This window comes from Triticum urartu, chromosome 7 (assembly GCF_003073215.2).
Source record: "Triticum urartu cultivar G1812 chromosome 7, Tu2.1, whole genome shotgun sequence".
NCBI classification, from domain to species: domain Eukaryota; kingdom Viridiplantae; phylum Streptophyta; class Magnoliopsida; order Poales; family Poaceae; genus Triticum; species Triticum urartu.
Window position 1 is genome coordinate 555,725,200 of NC_053028.1, and position 21,295 is coordinate 555,746,494.

General features: G+C 45.1%; 1 protein-coding gene across 1 annotated transcript; it reads left to right on the forward strand.

Moving 5' to 3' along the window:
• The first annotated feature begins 222 nt into the window (after positions 1-222).
• On the forward strand, positions 223-2,107 carry LOC125521168 (protein MONOCULM 1-like). The gene has a single exon (XM_048686213.1). It carries the CDS (start codon positions 646-648, stop codon positions 1,924-1,926), a length of 1,281 nt encoding a protein of 426 aa, XP_048542170.1. The 5' UTR covers positions 223-645; the 3' UTR covers positions 1,927-2,107.
• The last annotated feature ends 19,188 nt before the right edge of the window (positions 2,108-21,295 follow it).

Below are 21,295 nucleotides of genomic sequence, written 5' to 3' on the forward strand. Positions count from 1 at the left end.
ATCTATCCGATCTAAAGCTGCCACTGATTAATAAGTATTTCTAGATGCAGTAACTAGTCGTAGAAGCTAAGCTCTGGCGTATGAACCTCGTCCATGAGCCCACCATTCCTTGGAATGTTTCAGATTCCCCTCGCGCTTTAGCCCACCCAAATCATCCTCGTCACAGTCCAGGAGATAAAAGACAACGCCACCCTCGCCACCACCTTTCCCCTTCCCCCTCTACATAGTTAGAGAGAGAGAGAGGGGTTGTGAGGAGAGAGAAAGCAGTACTACTGGTGCCGAGCAAAATACCTACTCTCCCTCCCTCTCTCATCTGTGAGTTTGCACAGTGCATCTAGTAGGCTATGGCTGACATTATTTGTAGTAGCGTAGCTGGTTGCTGGTGATGGTGCTCCTGGGTTCTCCCCTCTCACTCACTCGCACAAGCTAGCTAGCAGCAGCAGCATACTTGTGTATTTTTGGCAGATGATGTCCTGTCAAGGAAGCTGCGAGCCCAGATGCTGCTGGACGTGCGCCCTCATCGTCCCTATTAAACCCCCCCAGAGATGCGCGCCCTCATGCTCCGTCTCCGTCTCCGTCTTCTCCTCCACCTCCGGCCGCTCACGACGCTCCTAGTCCCAGGGCGCCGCGAGCGAAGAAGAAGACATGATCGGCTCACTCCACTCTTCCTCGTCCTCCGACACCGACAACAACAACAGCAACGCCGACCTCAGGAACAGCAGCGGCGAGGGCGAGCGCGACGCTGCCTTGCTGGGCGGCGGCGGGCGTGCGCTCGCGGCGGCCCCGTCCACGCGGGACCTCGTGCTGGCCTGCGCCGACCTGCTGCAGCGCGGGGACCTCGCCGCCGCGCGCCGAGCTGCCGAGATCCTCCTGTCCGCGGCGTCCCCGCGCGGCGACGCCACCGACCGCCTCGCGTACCACTTCGCGCGCGCGCTCGTGCTCCGCGTGGACTCCAAGGCCGGGCTGCCGTTCTCCCCGCGGCCACCTGCTGGGACAGCGCCGGCACCGTCCGGGGCGTACCTGGCGTTCAACCAGATCGCGCCGTTCCTGCGGTTCGCCCACCTGACGGCCAACCAGGCCATCCTCGAGGCAGTGGAGGGTTCGCGCCGCGTCCACATCCTCGATCTCGACGCGGCGCACGGCGTGCAGTGGCCGCCACTCCTCCAGGCGATCGCCGAACGAGCCGACCCGGCGCTCGGCCCGCCCGAGGTCCGCATCACCGGCGCTGGCGCCGACCGCGACACACTCCTTCGTACAGGCAACCGGCTACGCGCTTTCGCCCGCTCGATCCACCTCCCTTTCCACTTCACCCCGCTCCTCCTCTCCTGCGCCGCCAGCACGCACCACGTCGCCGGCACGAGCACCACCCCAAGCACCGCTGTCTCGAGCCTGGAGCTACATCCCGACGAGACGCTGGCCGTGAACTGCGTGCTGTTCTTGCACAAGCTCGGCGGGCAGGACGAGCTCGCAGCGTTCCTGAAGTGGGTGAAGGCCATGGCGCCCGCCGTGGTGACCGTTGCCGAAAGGGAGGCAAGCGGAGGAGGGATCGACCCCATCGACGAGCTCCCGCGCCGTGTTGGCGTGGCCATGGATCACTATTTGGCGGTGTTCGAGGCGCTTGAGGCGACGGTGCCGCCGGGGAGCCGGGAGAGGCTGGCGGTGGAGCAGGAGGTCCTCGGCAGGGAGATCGAGGCCGCGGTGGGGGGCGCAGGCGGGAGGTGGTGGCGCGGGCTCGAGCGGTGGGCTACCGCCGCACGCGGCACTGGGTTCGCCGCGCGGCCGCTCAGCGCGTTCGCCGTTTCGCAGGCACGGCTACTGCTGCGGCTGCACTACCCGTCGGAGGGATACCTGGTGCAGGAGTCCCGCGGCGCGTGCTTCCTCGGGTGGCAGACGCGGCCGCTGCTGTCAGTGTCGGCGTGGCAGTAGGTGCCTTTGGCGCGCGCGCCTTCTACTCTGTGCATGCATGCATACCGGCGACTACGAACAGTCGACGACGGTGACCTAGGGTTTGCTTGCTCACTGCCTTCTATATAGAGCTTATATATATGAACATGATCTGCACTGGTGCAATAATATTGTCTGCTTAATTAGTAAGATTTCATGGTGATTTTGGTTGGAGGAGGAGCTAGTTGGATTAAATGTGCCAAGAGGAAGAAACCCTAACCCTAGCTAGCTATCAGCATGATGTTAATTTTTCATTGGCTGCCCGGTTGGTTGGTTATTTACTGTTGATTTAAGATCGGAAAGCTTAGAAATGCACGGGGATCGCATTGGATTAGAGGTGTCAAAACTTGTGAGGCTGCTACAACGTAAAAGTACCAATTTCATCTATTTTTCCTCTTTCTAGGTTGTTCATTTCTTGCTTAGTTCGTGTTGGAGTAAAGCTTTAGGGAGATTATGATTGTTGGACCTAATGCACCAGTATATATTTGTTAATTTGGATTTTGCGGATTTGTTGCTATTGCTTCTGTTCACCACACATTACCATGTTATTTAAGTGAGATGTGTGATCTTGCAAAATGGATCCATGCACCATGAACTTTTTTGCGACCACCAATTATTTTATTCTATGAAAAGGAAAACTTTATTCATTTGTATAGTTAATTTATTGGGCGTGGAGATCAGGAGGAGGATCTTGTAGCTCTATAGCTCACTTGCACGGCCTCATTCTATATATAATCTTACATTTGACTTGAATGTTGGTGCTTGATGCCGTTGTTTGTATTTATAACTAATCATGCGTGCTTTGCCCAGCACTAACCATAAACTAGTGTCCGTTATTTTTGTTATGTTGTTTATGTGGTAGTAATGATCACTCCTGTGGTGTGTTGCAACTTGCAACAGTCTAACAAATTATATATGTAGGCAGTTTTTTTATAAGATGCTAACAAACCTAGTGTTTTTTCTAATATGCCGTAGCAAAAATAAGATGTTGTGTCTCCTCTCCTGCCCAGGGAGAAGGGGGCTTGTGTTCTTGTTTTCTGTGTCTCATGCTCCATATATTGTGGTAAGCTGTCTTTAGGAAGGCATGGCATGATCCCATGCATCAATGCCACCCTAATCCCTGCCCCCTGTCCCCTCAAACAAAATCATGGGATTTCTCAAAACCAGGCCACCACTTTTGGTGGCCAACTTGCTTCCCTTAATCTCTCTGTCTCTCTCCTTGCCCCTCTCCCTCTCTTCTACTTGCTGTGCTGGTTCTCTCTCTCTCTCTCCTCTCTCTCTCTCTCTCTCTCTCTCTCAGAAAAGATCATTCCCTTTTGGAAGGACCCATGTTCCTCTCTCTCCATTGCCTTGGGATCTTTGCATGCATGGCTGCATGCCTTCTTAATTGGTTCCTCAAAGAGACCCATGACATGCCCTACATGATTCCTTGGCTAGCTGCCCTGTCTCTCATTTTTGAATAAGTAGACTTGTGGTTCTTTATGTTATTGACTGATTTATTTTATATTGCATCCTTTTTCGTCTTTAGCACAACTTTTTCAAAAATGGTTAGCTCTTTGTAGACCCTATACCGGATCTCTTTTAGCATGCCTCCGCTAGAACAAAATCTAGTTTGTGCCCACAAACGAACCGGACTTTGATTGCTTGTATGCCCAGCACATTCTTCTGTATCATTGTAAGCACTAGCTTTCCGAAGCATCATATTTCATTGCTTTTTACTCCCTCCATTCCTACATATAAGACCTTTTAGAGATTTTAATATGAACTATATATATATATATATATACACACGAAGCAAAATGAGTAAATCTACACTCTAAAATATGTCTATATATACATCCGTATGTAGTCCGTATTGAAATCTGTAAAAGGGCTTATACTTAGAAACGGAAGGAGTACTATATGAATATATAACACTCGGTTTATTTTATTTTGTTCGTTGTACCACGAACAACATACACGTTTTTTTAGGGGGCGAACAACCTACAAGATTTTTCCTTTTTAGAATCACGGAACAATGTACAAGTTTGAGGGGACGAACAACGTACAAGTGAAAGCGGCCGGATAGCTAAATATATCTCGATCCACACATCCAGTTACAAATGGATGGGCCGTGCATGTACTGTACAGAAAAAATGTATTAAGACTTCCTCTTATCACATCATCACGTTTCTTGACATTTAAAATCATCACATTTCTCAAAAGAAATAAAAAATCATCACATTTCTCAAAAGAAATAAAAAATCATCACTTTCTTCAAATTCGCTAAAAATACTTTAAAAATATTCTGCATCACCCTCATTTTCTAGTCCTATATGAACACGGGAGCAACCATTCTAATGGGTCCAGCTGACCCTAGAGCAGTGTATTTGCAGGAGTGGCATTCTTCTTTTCTGCACGTGGGTACCTTAATTTTGAAAACTTAATTCCCATATGCGTACAGTCAATCGCGGTTGTACATTCTGTTTAAAAAATTATTTCTGGTATATATTTTTATGGTTATAGTGGTCCTCTAGTTTCATAATGTTTCTATCCATTTTGTAGAGGGCATCTGCTCTATTTTTCCTTTCTGACTTTATGGTTAAAAGATAACCATTAGACGTAGATCTAATAGCTCGCAACATTCTCTGACTTTTAGGAAAAAGCAAGCTCCTCGCAAATATATATATTTAGATTGTAGAGGGTTATATTAAAAGGCGAGTACAAATGAAACTTCTAAATTAGGACATTTGTCTCCATTTTTACAGAAAACCTTGTGAAAACTTAGAAATACATCTAAGCCCCAAGACAACCATCTTGAAGTGAATGCGGTGTCGCTTGTTTGGTAGTCGTGGCATCGCCGGAGGAAAGAATGAACAAGAGAACATCATGAACAATATCGCCCATTGAGACCTTGAGCAGAATACTTCTCATTGTTGTTGCTACAGTAGTCACCCACCGCAAATTACACTATAGGGGAAGAAGCTGTCGCGGTAGTGCCTCGATTTGCCCCGACGATTGGGCTAGCCGAAAAGCGGCAACCTGTAAAATACAAGTGTATCAATAGCGAGATCAACAAGCCGATGATCAAACCAAGACGACATAACATTGCCGCACATGCCCCATGATGATACTGAGCCACGGGCTCCTCGACGATGTCGACCACCTCATCGACATGGGCTGAAGTCAGAGCATCATTATTCACTGCAACATGACCGCCACCATCTAAATGACGCCATCACAATACCAAAAACCATAACCCTAACTACATGATGGATAGGCAAAAAGTGGGGTTCTCCCACTTCCCACCGCCGAAGGGGAAAGCAAAGGGGACGGGAACCAGGCTGGGGGAAGGAGTTAGGGGCTGTTTGGTTCCCAGCCATACCCTGCCACACTTTGCCACACCTCACCTTAGGCAAGTTTGACCAAGTTAGATAGGTGTTTGGTTCTAGCCACACCTAAGGCAAGATTTTTGCCACAATCCAAACAGCCTCTTAGATATCTCGGCACCCTCCTTGTCACCTAGAAAGAGGAGTGTTGTCACTTAGAGAGAACCTGATTAAACAGTTAATATGCAGTGGTTATTTACCCTCAACCATGTTTCTTTCTTTATAGAAAAGAGTGACAAGGATATGTCTGTAGTTAAGCCCAACTATTTTCTTTTCCATCCAATGTGCATGCACGTGACACAATTTTATCTCATAGAAAAAAGATACTACATATGTAGTACTATATATATATACCCTTCTAATGATCACATATATATGCACCATGCATTTGGCTTGCACGGCCATATGGCATCTCCATCTCTTATTCCTATAGTATGCAGCTAGCTGTCCAAGCTATTCATGATAGGGATATCATAGTTAGCCTAAGGCTAAGGCCTAAGGGCAAGGGACCATGTAAGATCACATCGATCCCAAAGTCCAAACTAGCTCAGTGGCTACCTAGCTTGCTTATAAACTGAGCAAAAAACACACAGCAAATATGTGAAAAGGAGTGGTCGAAAAAGAAAACCTATTGCATTTAGCCTTTTTTGAAAACCTTGTTTCCAACGTGCTGATTGTCAGCAAACAGCAAGCGGGGTCAAGTGTCGCAGGCTGCAGCGAAGTTTGTTAGAAACCATCGGTCCAGCGCACGGCGTACGTACGCACTAGGCCTTTGATCTTTTGATATGGTAGGGGAATCCTTAACTGAACTTTTTGGAGAGATCCATGGTGCATGAGCATTTGATCGGCTTCTAGTCAACGCGTGCAATGAATCTGTATGTGTGATCTGGAGGTTTTTGTCAACTAGCTTTGTGAGCTTCCTAAGACCTAAATGATGGCCTTTCTAACTACTCACCAGTTTTGTCATATGTTGATGGCTTGATGCCACTCTGGTGCTGTGAGAATGCGAGTTATCTGTTTGTTATCCAAAAACACAGTATTCGATAGGGCCATAGGGGACACTTCATGGTGGTACACTCCCCACCCTAATCCCTAATAACTCCTGCCAAGTTCTGCCAAGCTCTAGCACTGTCATCGGCTGCGTTCTAGCAAATTGCGTTACAGAATTCGGTGGCCTCTGTTAGCTCCTCGTGAGAGAATGAGAGTTCCTCCTGTAGGGTATGGCAGCGGAAAAGTAGAATATTTTCTTGTAGAAACATGAGTACAACACTGATACACAAGTGTACTCACGCCATCACGCGCACACCTCACATGATATCTACTGAAAGTGATGTCATGGGGCCTGAAGATCAGAAGCCACCCCACGCATGTAAGCAATGGGACACACAAGAACTAATGTCTATCTTGATGGGACACACAAGAGGCAAACCTGGTACGTATTTGGTTTAGAGGCATGCACAACCACTTTAGCCATTGAAGGCGATGCTTGATTCTCGTTGAAAGAAGTAGAATGCCTGCATCCCCCAGAACCAAAGTCGTCCAAAAGGATGCCACCGGAGGAAGCTGCACGCACAGGCCGGCAGACCAACGGAATCCCTTATTACAACCTGGAACTATCATCAAAGTCTAAAACACAATCCTGAGCTACGAAACCGTCTAATTTACAACCCTGAACTTTCAAAACCGGACAAAAGACAACCCCGGGGTAGTTTTTGGCTGATGTTGACCGGTTTTTGACTGTTGACCGTCCAGTCAGCGCCATGTCACCATGCTTCTGAATTTTCGGTCCATTTTTTTTCTACTTGGCAAAATTTGTTGAAACATTCCCAGGCTGAATATAAAGGTTGTGTGGATTTTCGAAAATATCTTCACATTTTTCTAGAAACTTTTTTTGGCCAAAATTTGACCAAAAATGGATCTGAATTTGAATTTTTGCTTTATTTTTTACTTGAAAAAATTTGTTGAAACTTTCCCAGATTGAATATAATGGTTGTGTGGATTTTTTAGATTGTTTTCAATTTTTTCTATAAACTTTTTTTTGCCAAAATTTGACGAAAATGGATCTGAATTTGATTTTTTTGCTTAATTTATTTCCACTTGATAAAATTTGTTGGAACTTTCCCAGATTGAATATAATGATTGTGTGTATTTTTGAGAATTTTTTCAAATTTTCCTGAAACTTTTTTTAGCCAAAATTTGACAAAAAATGGCTAGGTTGAATGACATGGCGTTGACTAGACGGTCAACAGTAAAACACTGGTCAACATCAATCAAAAACCACCCAGCGTTATCTTTTGTCCGGTTTTTAAAATTCAGGGTTTTAAATTAGATGGTTTTGTAGTTCAGGATTGTGCTTTAGACTTCGGTGATAGTCCAAGATTGTAATATGAACTTGTCTCTTTTTCTTTTTTGCGGGGCAGACCAACAGAATCCAACGTACGGACATACACGGAGCGGCAATCTGCATCAATCTATCTCCTCATCCATGAACGCCTATGATTTTTCTCTACCAAAACCAAAGACAAAGGGCATGTTTGGTCCCTGTGTGACTTTTTGCGTTTCTCAGAGCCTGGCCCGGTATAGATTGTGTGGTCTAAGCACTATTGAAATCCGCTTCTTTGCCTAGTGCCAGGGACACTCGGCAAAGAGCAAAAGAAAATCCGCCAAAACTGTCCCCGGCATAGGCCCAAACACTTGGCGTATGTTGATTTTCTAGTGATGAATACAATATCTGGGCTATTTTTGCATGTCGTTTGGCTACCCACAAAGCACCGTCTTTTGTTACATGTTTGTGCTCTCCATATGCAACATTTGGTTGTTTGGTTACATGCGCACTGATGATTAATCTTATTTCTTATCAACATGGTGAACTTATCCCACACCACCACACTTGTACATTTATGAGCGTCAAAATAAAAAATACATTTTTTTGAAAGGAGGATTACCTCCGACCTTTGCATCTAAATGATGCATGCAACCATATTATTAAGCAAAAAGTCTCACAAAAGGTCTGTGATACAGTAGTCGCTTCAAAAAGAGCCAACCTAAAATGATAAATAAAGTTGTCACAACAGGCAAAAATAGAATAAGATGACTAAACACCTAGTCTATTATTGGACCTTCATCCAAACCGGTTATAAGTATCCCGTGCTACCATATCTCAACGGTTGCACCCAATAGTCATATGCTCCCTGGCTGACTGAGTAACGACCACATACGGATCCAAGCAGTGGCTCTGTATATAACCTACAAAGAGTTTTCTGTTAAAAATCATGTCATTTCTGCAGTTTTATATAGCCCAAAGTAATGCACATACTCTGATCTGAATATGTCTTGCAATACTTGGCTCCACTCCATCAAGCCACGATCCAACTAACGTGTTAATACTAGTTGGAGGGCTAACATTAAAGGCTACATGAATCGTACGTCATAAAAGTTTGGCGAGAGGACATTTGAGAAAGAGATGTTTTGTATTTTCATCTTGATCACAAAAGCAACATCGTTTACTACTCTCCCATCTTCGCTTGGCTAAGTTATCCTTAGCTAGAATTACTTGTTTGTGCACAAACCACATGAATATTTTTGATTTTGAAAGGTACTTTAATCTTCCAAATATGACTTGATTTCGAAATTGGACCATAGCTTATTAGATCTAAATACATAGACTTGACAGAGAATATCACATTACGGATAATTTCCAATGGATTGTATCTGGCTCATCGGAGGGGTGAACATCCATCAATCTCCGCGTGAGATCTAACCAGTTGTCCCATTGGTCAACTGAATATTCCAAGGGATAGACTGTAATATTGTAGCAACATAAGCTTCCTTATGTTGCACAATATTGTACAAAGAAGGATATTGTGTGGCTAGTGGTACCTCCCCTAACCAAGTGTCTTCCTAGAATATAGTCGTGTTACCGTTCCCACAAATAAATTTGGTTCTATGGAAGAAGGCAACTCTCATTCTCATTAGCCCCTTCCAGAAAGGAGATTCATTGGGTCTGATAGTAACCTGGGCCAGAGTTTGGGTCTGACAGTAACCTGGGCTAGAGTTTTCGAATGTAAGTAATTATTCTACAAAATTTGTATCCACATTCCTTCGGTCTCAATAGAAAGTCTGTACAACCATTTGCTGAGCAGGCATCTATTCTTGACCTCTAAGTTCTCAATCCCTATCCCACCCTGGTCCTTCGGTCTACAGATAATATCCCACTTGGAAAGCCTGTATTTTTTCTTGTTTTCATCGCATTGCCAGAAAAATCATGATCGCTAGAAGTCTAACCTTTTTCGTACCCCTATAGGCATTTCAACGAAAGACAATAGAAACATTGGCATGTGTTTTCAACACTGAGTTAATCAGAACAAGGCATCCACCATAAGCCATAAGTTTACTCTTCCAGCAACTTAGTTTTTTTTTCAAATCGGTCTTCAATGCATTTCCATTCCTTATTGGATAACTTACGATGATGAATTGGTATATACCTAGATAAGTAAATGGAAGGGAGCCGACCTCACATCCAAACAATTCTCTGTAAGCATCTTGTTCTTCTTTGGCTCTCCCAAAATAGAACAATTCGGTATTGTTAAAATTGATCTTCAATCCCGATAATTGCTCGAAAAGGCGTAGGACTAGCTTCATATTTCTAGCCTTTACCATATCATGTTCCATGAAAATAATTGTGTCGTCAACGTGTTATAGAATGAACACGCCACCATCCACTAGATGGGGTACTAGTCCGCCTACTTGATTGTCCTCCTTGGCCCGACCGATAGGAATTGCCAACATATCTACTATTATGTTGAACAAAATAGGAGATATCGGGTCCCCTTGTCTTATGCCCTTTTGGGTCTGGAAATAATGACTTGTGTCATCATTTACCTTAATCCCAACACTGCCTTTTTGAACAAAGGATTCGACCTGCTTCCTCCAGAAATCGTCAAAACCCCTCATACGTAAGGCCTGTTGGAGGAACGACTATTTAACCTTATCACACGCCTTCTCGAAATCCACTTTGAAGATTACCATCTAGTTTCTTCGAGTGGATTTCGTGTAATGTATCATGTAGTACAACCACACCCTCTAGTATGTGTCTAGCCGGCATGAAAGCCGACTGAGTTGCTTATACTAGACTATGTGCAATCCCCGTCAACCGGTTCGTACCAACTTTATTAAATATCTTGAAGCTAACATTAAGTAGACGTACCGGTCTGAACTACTCAAGATGAAATGCCTCCTCCTTCTTTGGCAACATCGTTATCGTTCTAAAGTTTAGGTGGAAGAGCTGAAGTTGGCCATTAAATAGGTCATGGAACATAGGCATGAGGTCACCTTTAATGATATGCCAGGATCTCTTATAAAACTCTACTGGGAAATCATCATGGTGCCCTATTATTCTTCATTTGTGCTATCGCCTCAAACACCTCTTTCTTAGTGAATGGCACAGACAAAATCTCATTCTCATTTGCCCCTAGCTACGGTAAATCCCCAACCACATGCTCATCGAGCGACACAAAATTTTCCTCTGGTGCTCCAAAATGTTTTTTGTAATAATTAGAGATGTACAATTTTAGGTTCTCATGCCATACAATTGTACCCTCATCTTGTTCGAGCTGAAACTTTTTATTCTTTCTATGCTTTCCATTTGCAATCATATGGAAAAACGATGTGTTGTCATCTCCTTCGACAACCTACCGCACCTTCGCTTTTAGTGACCATTTTGTTTCTTCTTCTCTGAGGAGTACACATAACTTCCTCAGCCTCTGACTTAGGTGCCCGTTCATTCGCATCTAGAAGGATAGATTCGGTTGTCAAGTCTAACTCACTTATAAAGTGTATAAGCCTTTCTTTTTCCACTTTATAAATCCACTTTCATTATTTTCCTAGCCTCGCAAGAACTATCGCAAATGCCTTATTTTATTTTTCCATCTATCAATATTTGAATTACCACCTGTCACCATGGCCCATTCCCAGGCAATAAGATCAATAAAGCCCTCTCTCTTGAACCATGCTATTTCGAAAGAGAAGACATTTTGGTTTCCCATATGGGTCGCCTCCCCAGAGTCAATGAGCAACGACGTGTGATACGAAATTCCCCTCTGTAATGCTTGCACCATTACCAGAGGAAATTTTTGTTCCCACTCTACACTGGCAAGAACTCGATCCGACATCTCATACGCTGGATTCCGCAATGTGTTTGCCCACATGTACTATCTGCCGGTGAGGTCAGTCTGCCTCAGATCCATACTTTTGATAATAGTATTGAACATGAATGACCATCTTCCGTCGAAGTTGTCATTATTATTTTCCTCTCTCCTCCTAGTCATGTTTAAATCTCCTCCTATGAGGATATGTAACGTCTCATCCCCACAAACCTGCACAAGGTCCGCCAGGAATTTAAGTTGAGGTTGCACCGCTCCATAAACAGCAACTAACGCCCATCTAAACCCATCAATTTTCAAGTGCACTCAAAATTTAGCGGGAAAGTCTCCAAGTACAACGTTCACCACTTCTAGCGTTTCACACTTGACCCCAAGTAAGATCCCGTCGGATCTTCCCCTTGGTGGTAAACAATGCTAATCAAAATCAACACTACCTGATACAATATTAAGAAACTTCGGCGTAACATCATCCCTACCCGTCTCAAGTAAGACAATAAAGTCCAGTTTTTGTTCTATTGAAGTTTCATCCAGGAACCTTCTTTTAGCCAAGTCTGCCAGACCTCTGTTATTCCAAAAGAATCCTTTCATTTCTCATCATGGAATTTCCATTTGAATTTTATTCTCACATTTCTATGAACTGCAGATACAGGATAAACCTTCGTCTTCCAGGACCGTTTTGGTTTATCTTGCACCTCCTTTGAGTCCTTATGATCGAGGTCAGTTTGTAGTTTCTTTTGTGATTGCAAAGGAGCCGAATACCCCTTTACAACCATGTCATCATCCATTTGTAGCTCCTCCTGTGATTGCAAAGGAGCCGAATACCCCTCTGCAACCATGTCATCGGCCACATCCTCCATCACACTCGTGGGCACTAAGTCCTCGCACAAGCTCTCTAGCACCCTAACCCCAAGTGAATTAATTTCGCTGTTAGTCATATGTTTTACAACTACAATATTACAAAGCATCTCCATAGCTCTCTCTACTTCTAGTGTCCAACAAATCGTTAACTGAATTCGCAACTTCTGTCCCATTATTACCAAGTGACACTCTCAACTTATCAGCATTATTAACAATTTCACTATCTGAAAAGTGTAAAATAGAACAACTCGTGTTGACTGACACATGTGTAGTGGCTTCGATGTCTCGAAGCTTGGCTACCCGCATGGCCAGCCCCAGGTGGAGATCATCAGTATCTGGTTGGGCCTGAATCTGGTGACTTGCCAACCTGCCGCTGGATGTCGGATCCGGAATCCCACCGAATGCTATCACGTTCTCCGTAATGTGATCAATCGGGACTGGACCACCCATCTGGTGCCCGACTGGGCGCACTGCGGTCACCGGAGATACTGCGGTCCTCCATGGAGTAGAGTGAGGGGAGGGTGCCTGCCTGGGGTTGGCCACAAAGGAAAAACTCCCTCACACGTGGCAATCGCCACCACCTGTTCCGTCATCCCACCCATCATGGTAGGATCCTGGACCAGCGTGGCCATCTGTGCTAGGGGGTGTCGGGCCGCCTGCCTGGGACTCCCCACCACCTCCTCCATACGAGGAAAACTTAGCTTCGCTGAGGTGAATGTCGTGGTCGCGCCAAGGCCTCCTACATCGAGCTCGCCTCCCTCATCGGCGTTGGCGAAGTCACCACCTGGCCGATCATGGTCGGCATTCTAGGAACAGGAGCGGCCTCCAGAGACATCTCCTGAACCTGCACGTCAGCCCTCACTTGTATGACCAGAGGAGACAAACCGAGGCCACGTGCCCTGGGGTTCCACTCCTAGCTGGTGGAACGTCGGTGATAACGGGGGCAACACGTTCTCCTCGGGGTCATCCGCCTCAGCTCGGTCTCCCCAAAGCCTACTAGTTGCGTAGGCTTATGATAACCCACAAGTATAGAGGATCGCAACAGTTTTTGAGGGTAGAGTATTCCACCCAAATTTATAGATTCGACACAAGGGGAGCCAAAGAATATTTGCAAGTATTAGCAGTTGAGTTGTCAATTCAACCACACCTGGAGATTTAATATCTGCAGCACAGTGATCAGTAGCACAGTAATAGTTTTGATAGCAGTGGTAACAGTAGCAATAGTAATGGTAACAACAATAAACAGTTTTGTAGCAGTTGTAACGGTAGCGATAGCAATATCAATAGTAAATTAGCAAGAGCAATACGTGAAAAACTCATAGGCATTGGATCGGTGAATTCGTTGGATGATATTCATCATATAACAGTCATAACCTAGGGCGACACGAAACTAGCTCCAGTTCATAAATATAATGTTGGCATGTATTCTGTAAATAGTCATATGTGCTTATGGAAAAGAACTTGCCTGACATATTTTGTCCTACCCTCCCGTGGCAGCGGGGTCCATAAGGAAACTAAGGGATATTAAGGCCTCCTTTTAATAGAGAACAGGAACAAAGCATTAACACATAGTGAATACATGAACTCCTCAAACTACGGTCATCATTGGAAAGTATCGCAATTACTGTCACCCTGGGGTTTACGGATCACAACACGTAATAGGTGCATATGGCTTGCAAGATCGGATCTAGAACATAGATATAATGGTGAAAACATAAATGGTTCAGATCTGAAATCATGGCACTCAGGCCCTAGTGACAAGCATTAAGCATAGCAAAGTCATAGAAACATCAATCTCAGAACATAGTGGATACTAGGGATCAAGCCCTAACAAAACTAACTCAATTACATGATGAATCTCAAACAACTTCTCACCAACCAGCGGGCCTATGAAGGAATTACTCACTCCCAGTGGGGAGCATCATGGAATTGGTGATGAAGGAGGGTTGGTGATGACGAAGACCGAATATTCCCCTCTTTAGAGCCCCGAACAGGCTCCAGATCTGGCCTCCTGATGAAGAACAGGAGGTGGCGATGGCTCCGTATCGTAAAACATGATGAAACTTCCTCTCCTATCTTTTCCTCAAAAATAGGAATTTATAGAGTTGGAATTAGGGTCATAGGGGCCTCAAGGGATCCACCAACCACTAAGGCGCATCAAGGGGGTGGCGCGCCCTGGTGTCTTGTGGGCAGCTAGGGTCCCCCCCTCCACTGAGTCTGATGGCTCGTGTCCGCGTCAGTATTTTCCCCGAGTAGGAAGGGATGATGTAGCATAGCTACGGTAGGTATTTCCCTCAGTGATTACACCAAGGTTATCGAACCATTAGGAGAACCACACAACACTATGTAAACGGTACCTGCACACTAAGAACAAATACTTGCAACCCGACGCGTAAAAGGGGTTGCCAATCCCTCCCGGGTAAAAGATAGATTGGTTTGTAGCAGATTGGATAAATAGATCTTGCGGAAATGAAAAATAAAATAAATAGCAAAAATATTGCAGCAAGGTATTTTTGGGTTTTTGGAATAATAGATCTAAAACTAAAAGAAGGAAATAATAGATCGAAAGGCAAATATGATAAAGAATAGACGCGAGGGTCGTAGATTTCACTAGTGGCCTCTCTCTAGAAAAATAGCATACAACGGGTAAACAAATTACTGTTGGGCAATTGATAGAACTTCAAATAATTATGATGATATCCAGGCAATGATCATTATATAGGCATCACATCCAAGATTAGTAGACCAATCTACTACTATTACTCCACACATCGACCGCTATCCAGCATGCCTCAAGTGTATTAAGTTCATGGAGAAACGAAGTAATGCAATAAGAAAGATGACATCATGTAGACAAGATCTATTCATGTAGGAATATACCCCATCTTGTTATCCTTAATAGCAACGATACATACGTGTCATGTCCCCTTCTGTAACTGGGATTGAGCACCGTAAGATCGAACCTATCACAAAGCGCCTCTTCCCATGGCAAGAAAAATTGATCTAGTTGGCCCAACTAAACCAAAGATTCGAAAAAGAAATACGAGGCTATAAGGAATCATGCATACAAGAGATCAAAACTCAAATAACTTTCATGGATAAAATAGATCTGATCATAAAATCAAAGTTCATCGAATGCCAACAAACACACCACAAAAATAGTTACATCAAATAGATCTCCAAGAGACCGTTGTATTGAGAATCAAAAGAGAGAGAGAGGAACCCATATAGCTACTGCCTACGAACCCGTAGGTCTACAATGAACTACTCACGCATCATCGGAGAGGCACAAGTGAGGATGATGATGTTGGGGAACGTAGCAGAAAACAAAAATTTTCCTACGGTTTCACCAAGATCCATCTAGGAGTTCATCTAGCAACGAGTGATTAGATGCATCTACGTACCTTGTAGATCGCAAGCGGAAGCGTTCAAAGAACGCGGATGATGTAGTCGAACACGACGTGATCCAAATCATCGATGACCAAGCGCCGAACGGACGGCACCTCCGCGTTCAACACACGTACGGGACGGGAGACGTCTCCTCCTTCTTGATCCAGCAAGGGGGAAGGAGAGGTTGATGAAGATCCAGCAGCACGACGGCGTGGTGGTGGATGCAGGGTGTCACAGTAGCAGGGCTTCGCCTATACTACGAGAGAGAGACGTAACGGGGAGAGAGGGAGGCGCCAGGGGCTGGTTTCAAGTCCCTCCTCTCCCCCACTATATATAGGAGGGCCAAGGGGGGGGGTGGTGCGCCAGCCTAGGAGATCCAATCTCCTAGGTGCGGCAGCCAAGGGGAGGTTTCCCTCCCCCCCAAGGCACCTAGAGGTGCCTTCCACAATTGGGACTCTTCTCTTAAGTGGAACCCTAGGCGCATGGGATTTTGGGGCTGGTGCCCTTGGCCCATCTAGGCCAAGGCGCACCCCCTACAGCCCATGTGGCCCCCCGGGACAGGTGGCCCCACCCGGTGGGCCCCCGGGACCCCTCCGGTGGTCCCGATACAATACCGATAACCCCGAAACTTGTCCCGATGGCCGAAACAGCACTTCCTATATATAATTCTTTACCTCCGGACCATTCCAGAACTCCTCGTGACGTCCGGGATCTCATCCGGGACTCCGAACAACATTCGGGTTACTGCATATACATATCTTCACAACCCTAGCGTCACCGAACCTTAAGTGTGTAGACCCTACGGGTTCGGGAGACAAGCAGACATGACCGAGACGACTCTCCGGTCAATAACCAACAGCGGGATCTGGATACCCATGTTGGCTCCCACATACTCCACGATGATCTCATCGGATGAACCACGATGTCGAGGATTTAAGCAACCCCGTATGCAATTCCCTTTGTCAATCGGTATGTTACTTGCCCGAGATTCGATCGTCGCTTTCCCAATACCTTGTTCAATCTCGTTACCGGCAAGTCACTTTACTCGTACCGCAATGCATGATCCCGTGACCAGACACTTGGTCACTTTGAGCTCATTATGATGATGCATTACCGAGTGGGCCCAGTGATACCTCTCCGTCATATGGAGTGACAAAATCCCAGTCTCGATCCGTGTCAACCCAACAGATACTTTCAGAGATACCTGTAGTGCACCTTTATAGTCACCCAGTTACGTTGTGACGTTTGATACACCCAAAGCACTCCTACGGTATCCGGGAGTTACACGATCTCATGGTCAAAGGAAAAGATACTTGACATTGGAAAAGCTCTAGCAAACGAACTACACGATCTTGTGCTATGCTTAGGATTGGGTCTTGTCCATCACATCATTCTCCTAATGATGTGATCCCATTATCAATGACATCCAATGTCCATAGCCAGGAAACCATGACTATCTGTTGATCAAAGAGCTAGTCAACTAGAGGCTTACTGGCTTACTAGGGACATATTATGGTCTATGTATTCACACATGTATTACGATTTCCGGATAATACAGTTATAGCATGAATAAAGACAATTATCATGAACAAAGAAATATAATAATAATTCTTTTATTATTGCCTCTAGGGCATATTTCCAACAGTCTCCCACTTGCACTAGAGTCAATAATCTAGTTACATTGTGATGAATCGAACACCCATGGAATTCTGGTGTTGATCATGTTTTGCCCTAGGGAGAGGTTTAGTCAACGGATCTGCTACATTCAGGTCCGTATGTACTTTACAAATCTCTATGTCTCCATTTTGAACATTTTCATGAATGGAGTTGAAGCGACGCTTGATGTGCCTTGTCTTCTTGTGAAACCTGGGCTCCTTGGCAAGTGCAATAGCTCCAGTGTTGTCACAAAAGAGTTTGATTGGCCCGACGCATTGGGTATGACTCCTAGGTCGGTGATGAACTCCTTCACCCATATTGCTTCATGTGCTGCCTCCGAGGCTGCCATGTACTCCGCTTCACATGTAGATCCCGCCACGACGCTCTGCTTGCAGCTGCACCAGCTCACTGCTCCTCCATTCAACATATACACGTATCCGGTTTGTGACTTAGAGTCATCCAGATCTGTGTCGAAGCTAGCGTCGACGTAACCCTTTACGACGAGCTCTTCGTCACCTCCATAAACGAGAAACATGTCCTTTGTCCTTTTCAGGTACTTCAGGATATTCTTGACCGCTGTCCAGTGTTCCTTGCCGGGATTACTTTGGTACCTTCCTACCAAACTTACGGCAAGGTTTACATCAGGTCTGGTACACAGCATGGCATACATAATAGAACCTATGGCTGATGCATAGGGGATGACGCTCATCTCTTCTATATCTTCTGCCGTGGTCAGGCATTGAGCTGAGCTCAATTTCATACCTTGTAACACAGGCAAGAACCCCTTCTTAAATTGATCCATATTGAACTTCTTCAATATCTTATCAAGGTATGTGCTTTGTGAAAGACCTATGAGGCGTCTCGATCTATCTCTATAGATTTTGATGCCTAATATATAAGCAGCTTCTCCAAGGTCCTTCATTGAAAAACTCTTATTCAAGTAGGCCTTGATGCTGTCCAAGAGTTCTATATCATTTCCCATCAATAGTATGTCATCCACATATAATATGAGAAATGCTACAGAGCTCCCACTCACTTTCTTGTAAACGCAGGCTTCTCCATAAGTCTGCGTAAATCCAAACGCTTTGATCATCTCATCAAAGCGAATGTTCCAACTCCGAGATGCTTGCACCAGCCCGTAAATCGAGCGTTGGAGCTTGCACACCTTGTCAGCATTCTTAGGATCGACAAAACCTTCCGGCTGCATCATATACAATTCTTCCTTAAGGAAACCATTAAGGAATGCCGTTTTGACGTCCATTTGCCATATCTCATAATCGTAGAATGCGGCAATTGCTAACATGATTCGGACGGACTTTAGCTTCGCTACCGGTGAGAAAGTCTCATCGTAGTCAATTCCTTGAACTTGTCGATAACCCTTAGCGACAAGCCGAGCTTTATAGATGGTCACATTACCATCCGCGTCTGTCTTCTTCTTGAAGATCCATTTATTTTCTATGGCTCGCCGTTCAACGGGCAAGTCAGTCAAAGTCCATACTTCGTTTTCATACATGGATCCTATCTCGGATTTCATGGCTTCTAGCCATTTGTCGGAATCCGGTCCCGCCATCGCTTCTTCATAGTTCGAAGGTTCACCGTTGTCTAACAACATGATTTCCAAGACAGGGTTGCCGTACCACTCTGGTGCGGAACGTGTTCTTGTGGACCTTCGAATTTCAGTAGGAGCTTGATCAGAAGTATCTTGATCATCATGAATAACCTCTCTAGTCGGTGCAGGCACCTCAGGAACATTTTCTTGATTTGCGCCATTTACCAGTTCAAGAGGCAATACTTCATCAAGTTCTACTTTCCTCCCACTTACTTCTTTCGAGAGAAACTCTTTCTCTAGAAAGGATCCATTCCTGGCAATAAAGATCTTGCCTTCGGATCTGAGGTAGAAGGTATACCCAGCAGTTTCTTTAGGGTATCCTATGAAGACGCATTTTTCCGACTTGGGTTCGAGCTTTTCAGGTTGAAGTTTCCTGACATAAGCATCGCATCCCCAAACTTTTAGAAATGACAGCTTAGGTTTCTTCCCAAACCATAATTCAAACGGTGTCGTCTCAACGGATTTCGACGGTGCCCTATTTAAAGTGAATGCGGCAGTCTCTAAAGCATAGCCCCAAAAAGATAGTGGTAAATCAGCAAGAGACATCATAGATCGCACCATATCTAATAGAGTGCGATTACGACGTTCGGACACACCATTACGCTGAGGTGTTCCAGGCGGCGTGAGTTGTGAAACTATTTCTCATTTTCTTAAGTGTGTGCCAAATTCGTGACTCAAGTATTCTCCTCCACGATCTGATCGTAGAAACTTGATTTTCCTGTCACGTTGATTCTCAACTTCACTCTGAAATTCCTTGAACTTTTCAAAGGTTTTAGACTTGTGTTTCATTAAGTAGACATACCCATATCTACTTAAGTCATCAGTGAGGGTGAGAACATAACGATAGCCACCGCGAGCCTCAACACTCATTGGACCGCACACATCAGTATGTATGATTTCCAATAAGTTGGTTGCTCGCTCCATTGTTCCTGAGAACGGAGTCTTGGTCATTTTACCCATGAGGCATGGTTCGCACGTGTCAAATGATTCATAATCAAGAGACTCTAAAAGTCCATCTGCATGGAGCTTCTTCATGCGTTTGACACCTATGTGACCAAGGCGGCAGTGCCACAAGTATGTGGGACTATCGTTATCAACTTTACATCTTTTGGTATTCACACTATGAATATGTGTAATATTACGTTCGAGATTCATTAAGAATAAACCATTGACCATCGGAGCATGACCATAAAACATATCTCTCATATAAATAGAACAACCATTATTCTCAGATTTAAATGAGTAGCCATCTCGCATTAAACGAGATCCTGATACAATGTTCATGCTCAAACTTGGCACTAAATAACAATTATTGAGGTTTATAACTAATCCCGTAGGTAAATGTAGAGGTACCGTGCCGACGGCGATCACATCGACCTTGGAACCATTCCCGACGCGCATCGTCACCTCGTCCTTCGCCAGTCTCTGTTTATTCTGCAGCTCCTGCTGTGAGTTACAAATATGAGCAACGGCACCGGTATCAAATACCCAGGAGTTACTACGAGTACTGGTAAGGTACACATCAATTACATGTAGATCACATATACCTTTTGTTTTGCCGGCCTTCTTGTCCGCTAAGTATTTGGGGCAGTTCCGCTTCCAGTGACCCTTCCCTTTGCAATAAAAGCACTCCGTCTCAGGCTTGGGTCCATACTTTGACTTCTTCTTCCCAGCAGCTTGCTTGCCGGGCGCGGCAACTTCCTCGCCGTCCTTCTCAAAGTTCTTTTTACCCTTGCCCTTCTTGAACTTAGTGGTTTTATTGACCATCAACACTTGATGTTCCTTCTTCACTTCTACCTCTGCTGATTTCAGCATTGCAAATACTTCAGGAATGGTCTTTTCCATCCCCTGCATATTGAAGTTCATCACAAAGCTCTTGTAGCTTGGTGGAAGCGACTGGAGGATTCTGTCAATGACTGCATCATCCGGGAGATTAACTCCCAGCTGAGTCAAGCAGTTATGTAACCCAGACATAGTGAGTATGTGCTCACTGACAGAACTATTTTCCTCCATCTTACAGCTGAAGAATTTGTTGGAGACTTCATATCTCTCGACCCGGGCATGAGCTTGGAAAACCATTTTCAGCTCTTCGAACATCTCATATGCTCCATGTCTCTCAAAACGCTGTTGGAGCCCCGGCTCTAAGCTGTAAAGCATGCCGCACTGAATGAGGGAGTAGTCATCAGTACGTGTCTGCCAAGCGCTCATAGCGTCTTGGTTCTGTGGGACGGGTGGATCACCTAGCGGTGCTTGTAGGACATAATCTTTCTTGGCAGCTATGAGGATGATCCTCAGGTTCCGGACCCAGT

What these genes read in the sequence shown, in the direction of transcription:
- LOC125521168 (XM_048686213.1), top strand. Translation starts at nt 646, where the DNA reads ATGATCGGCTCACTCCACTCTTCCTCGTCCTCCGACACCGACAACAAC.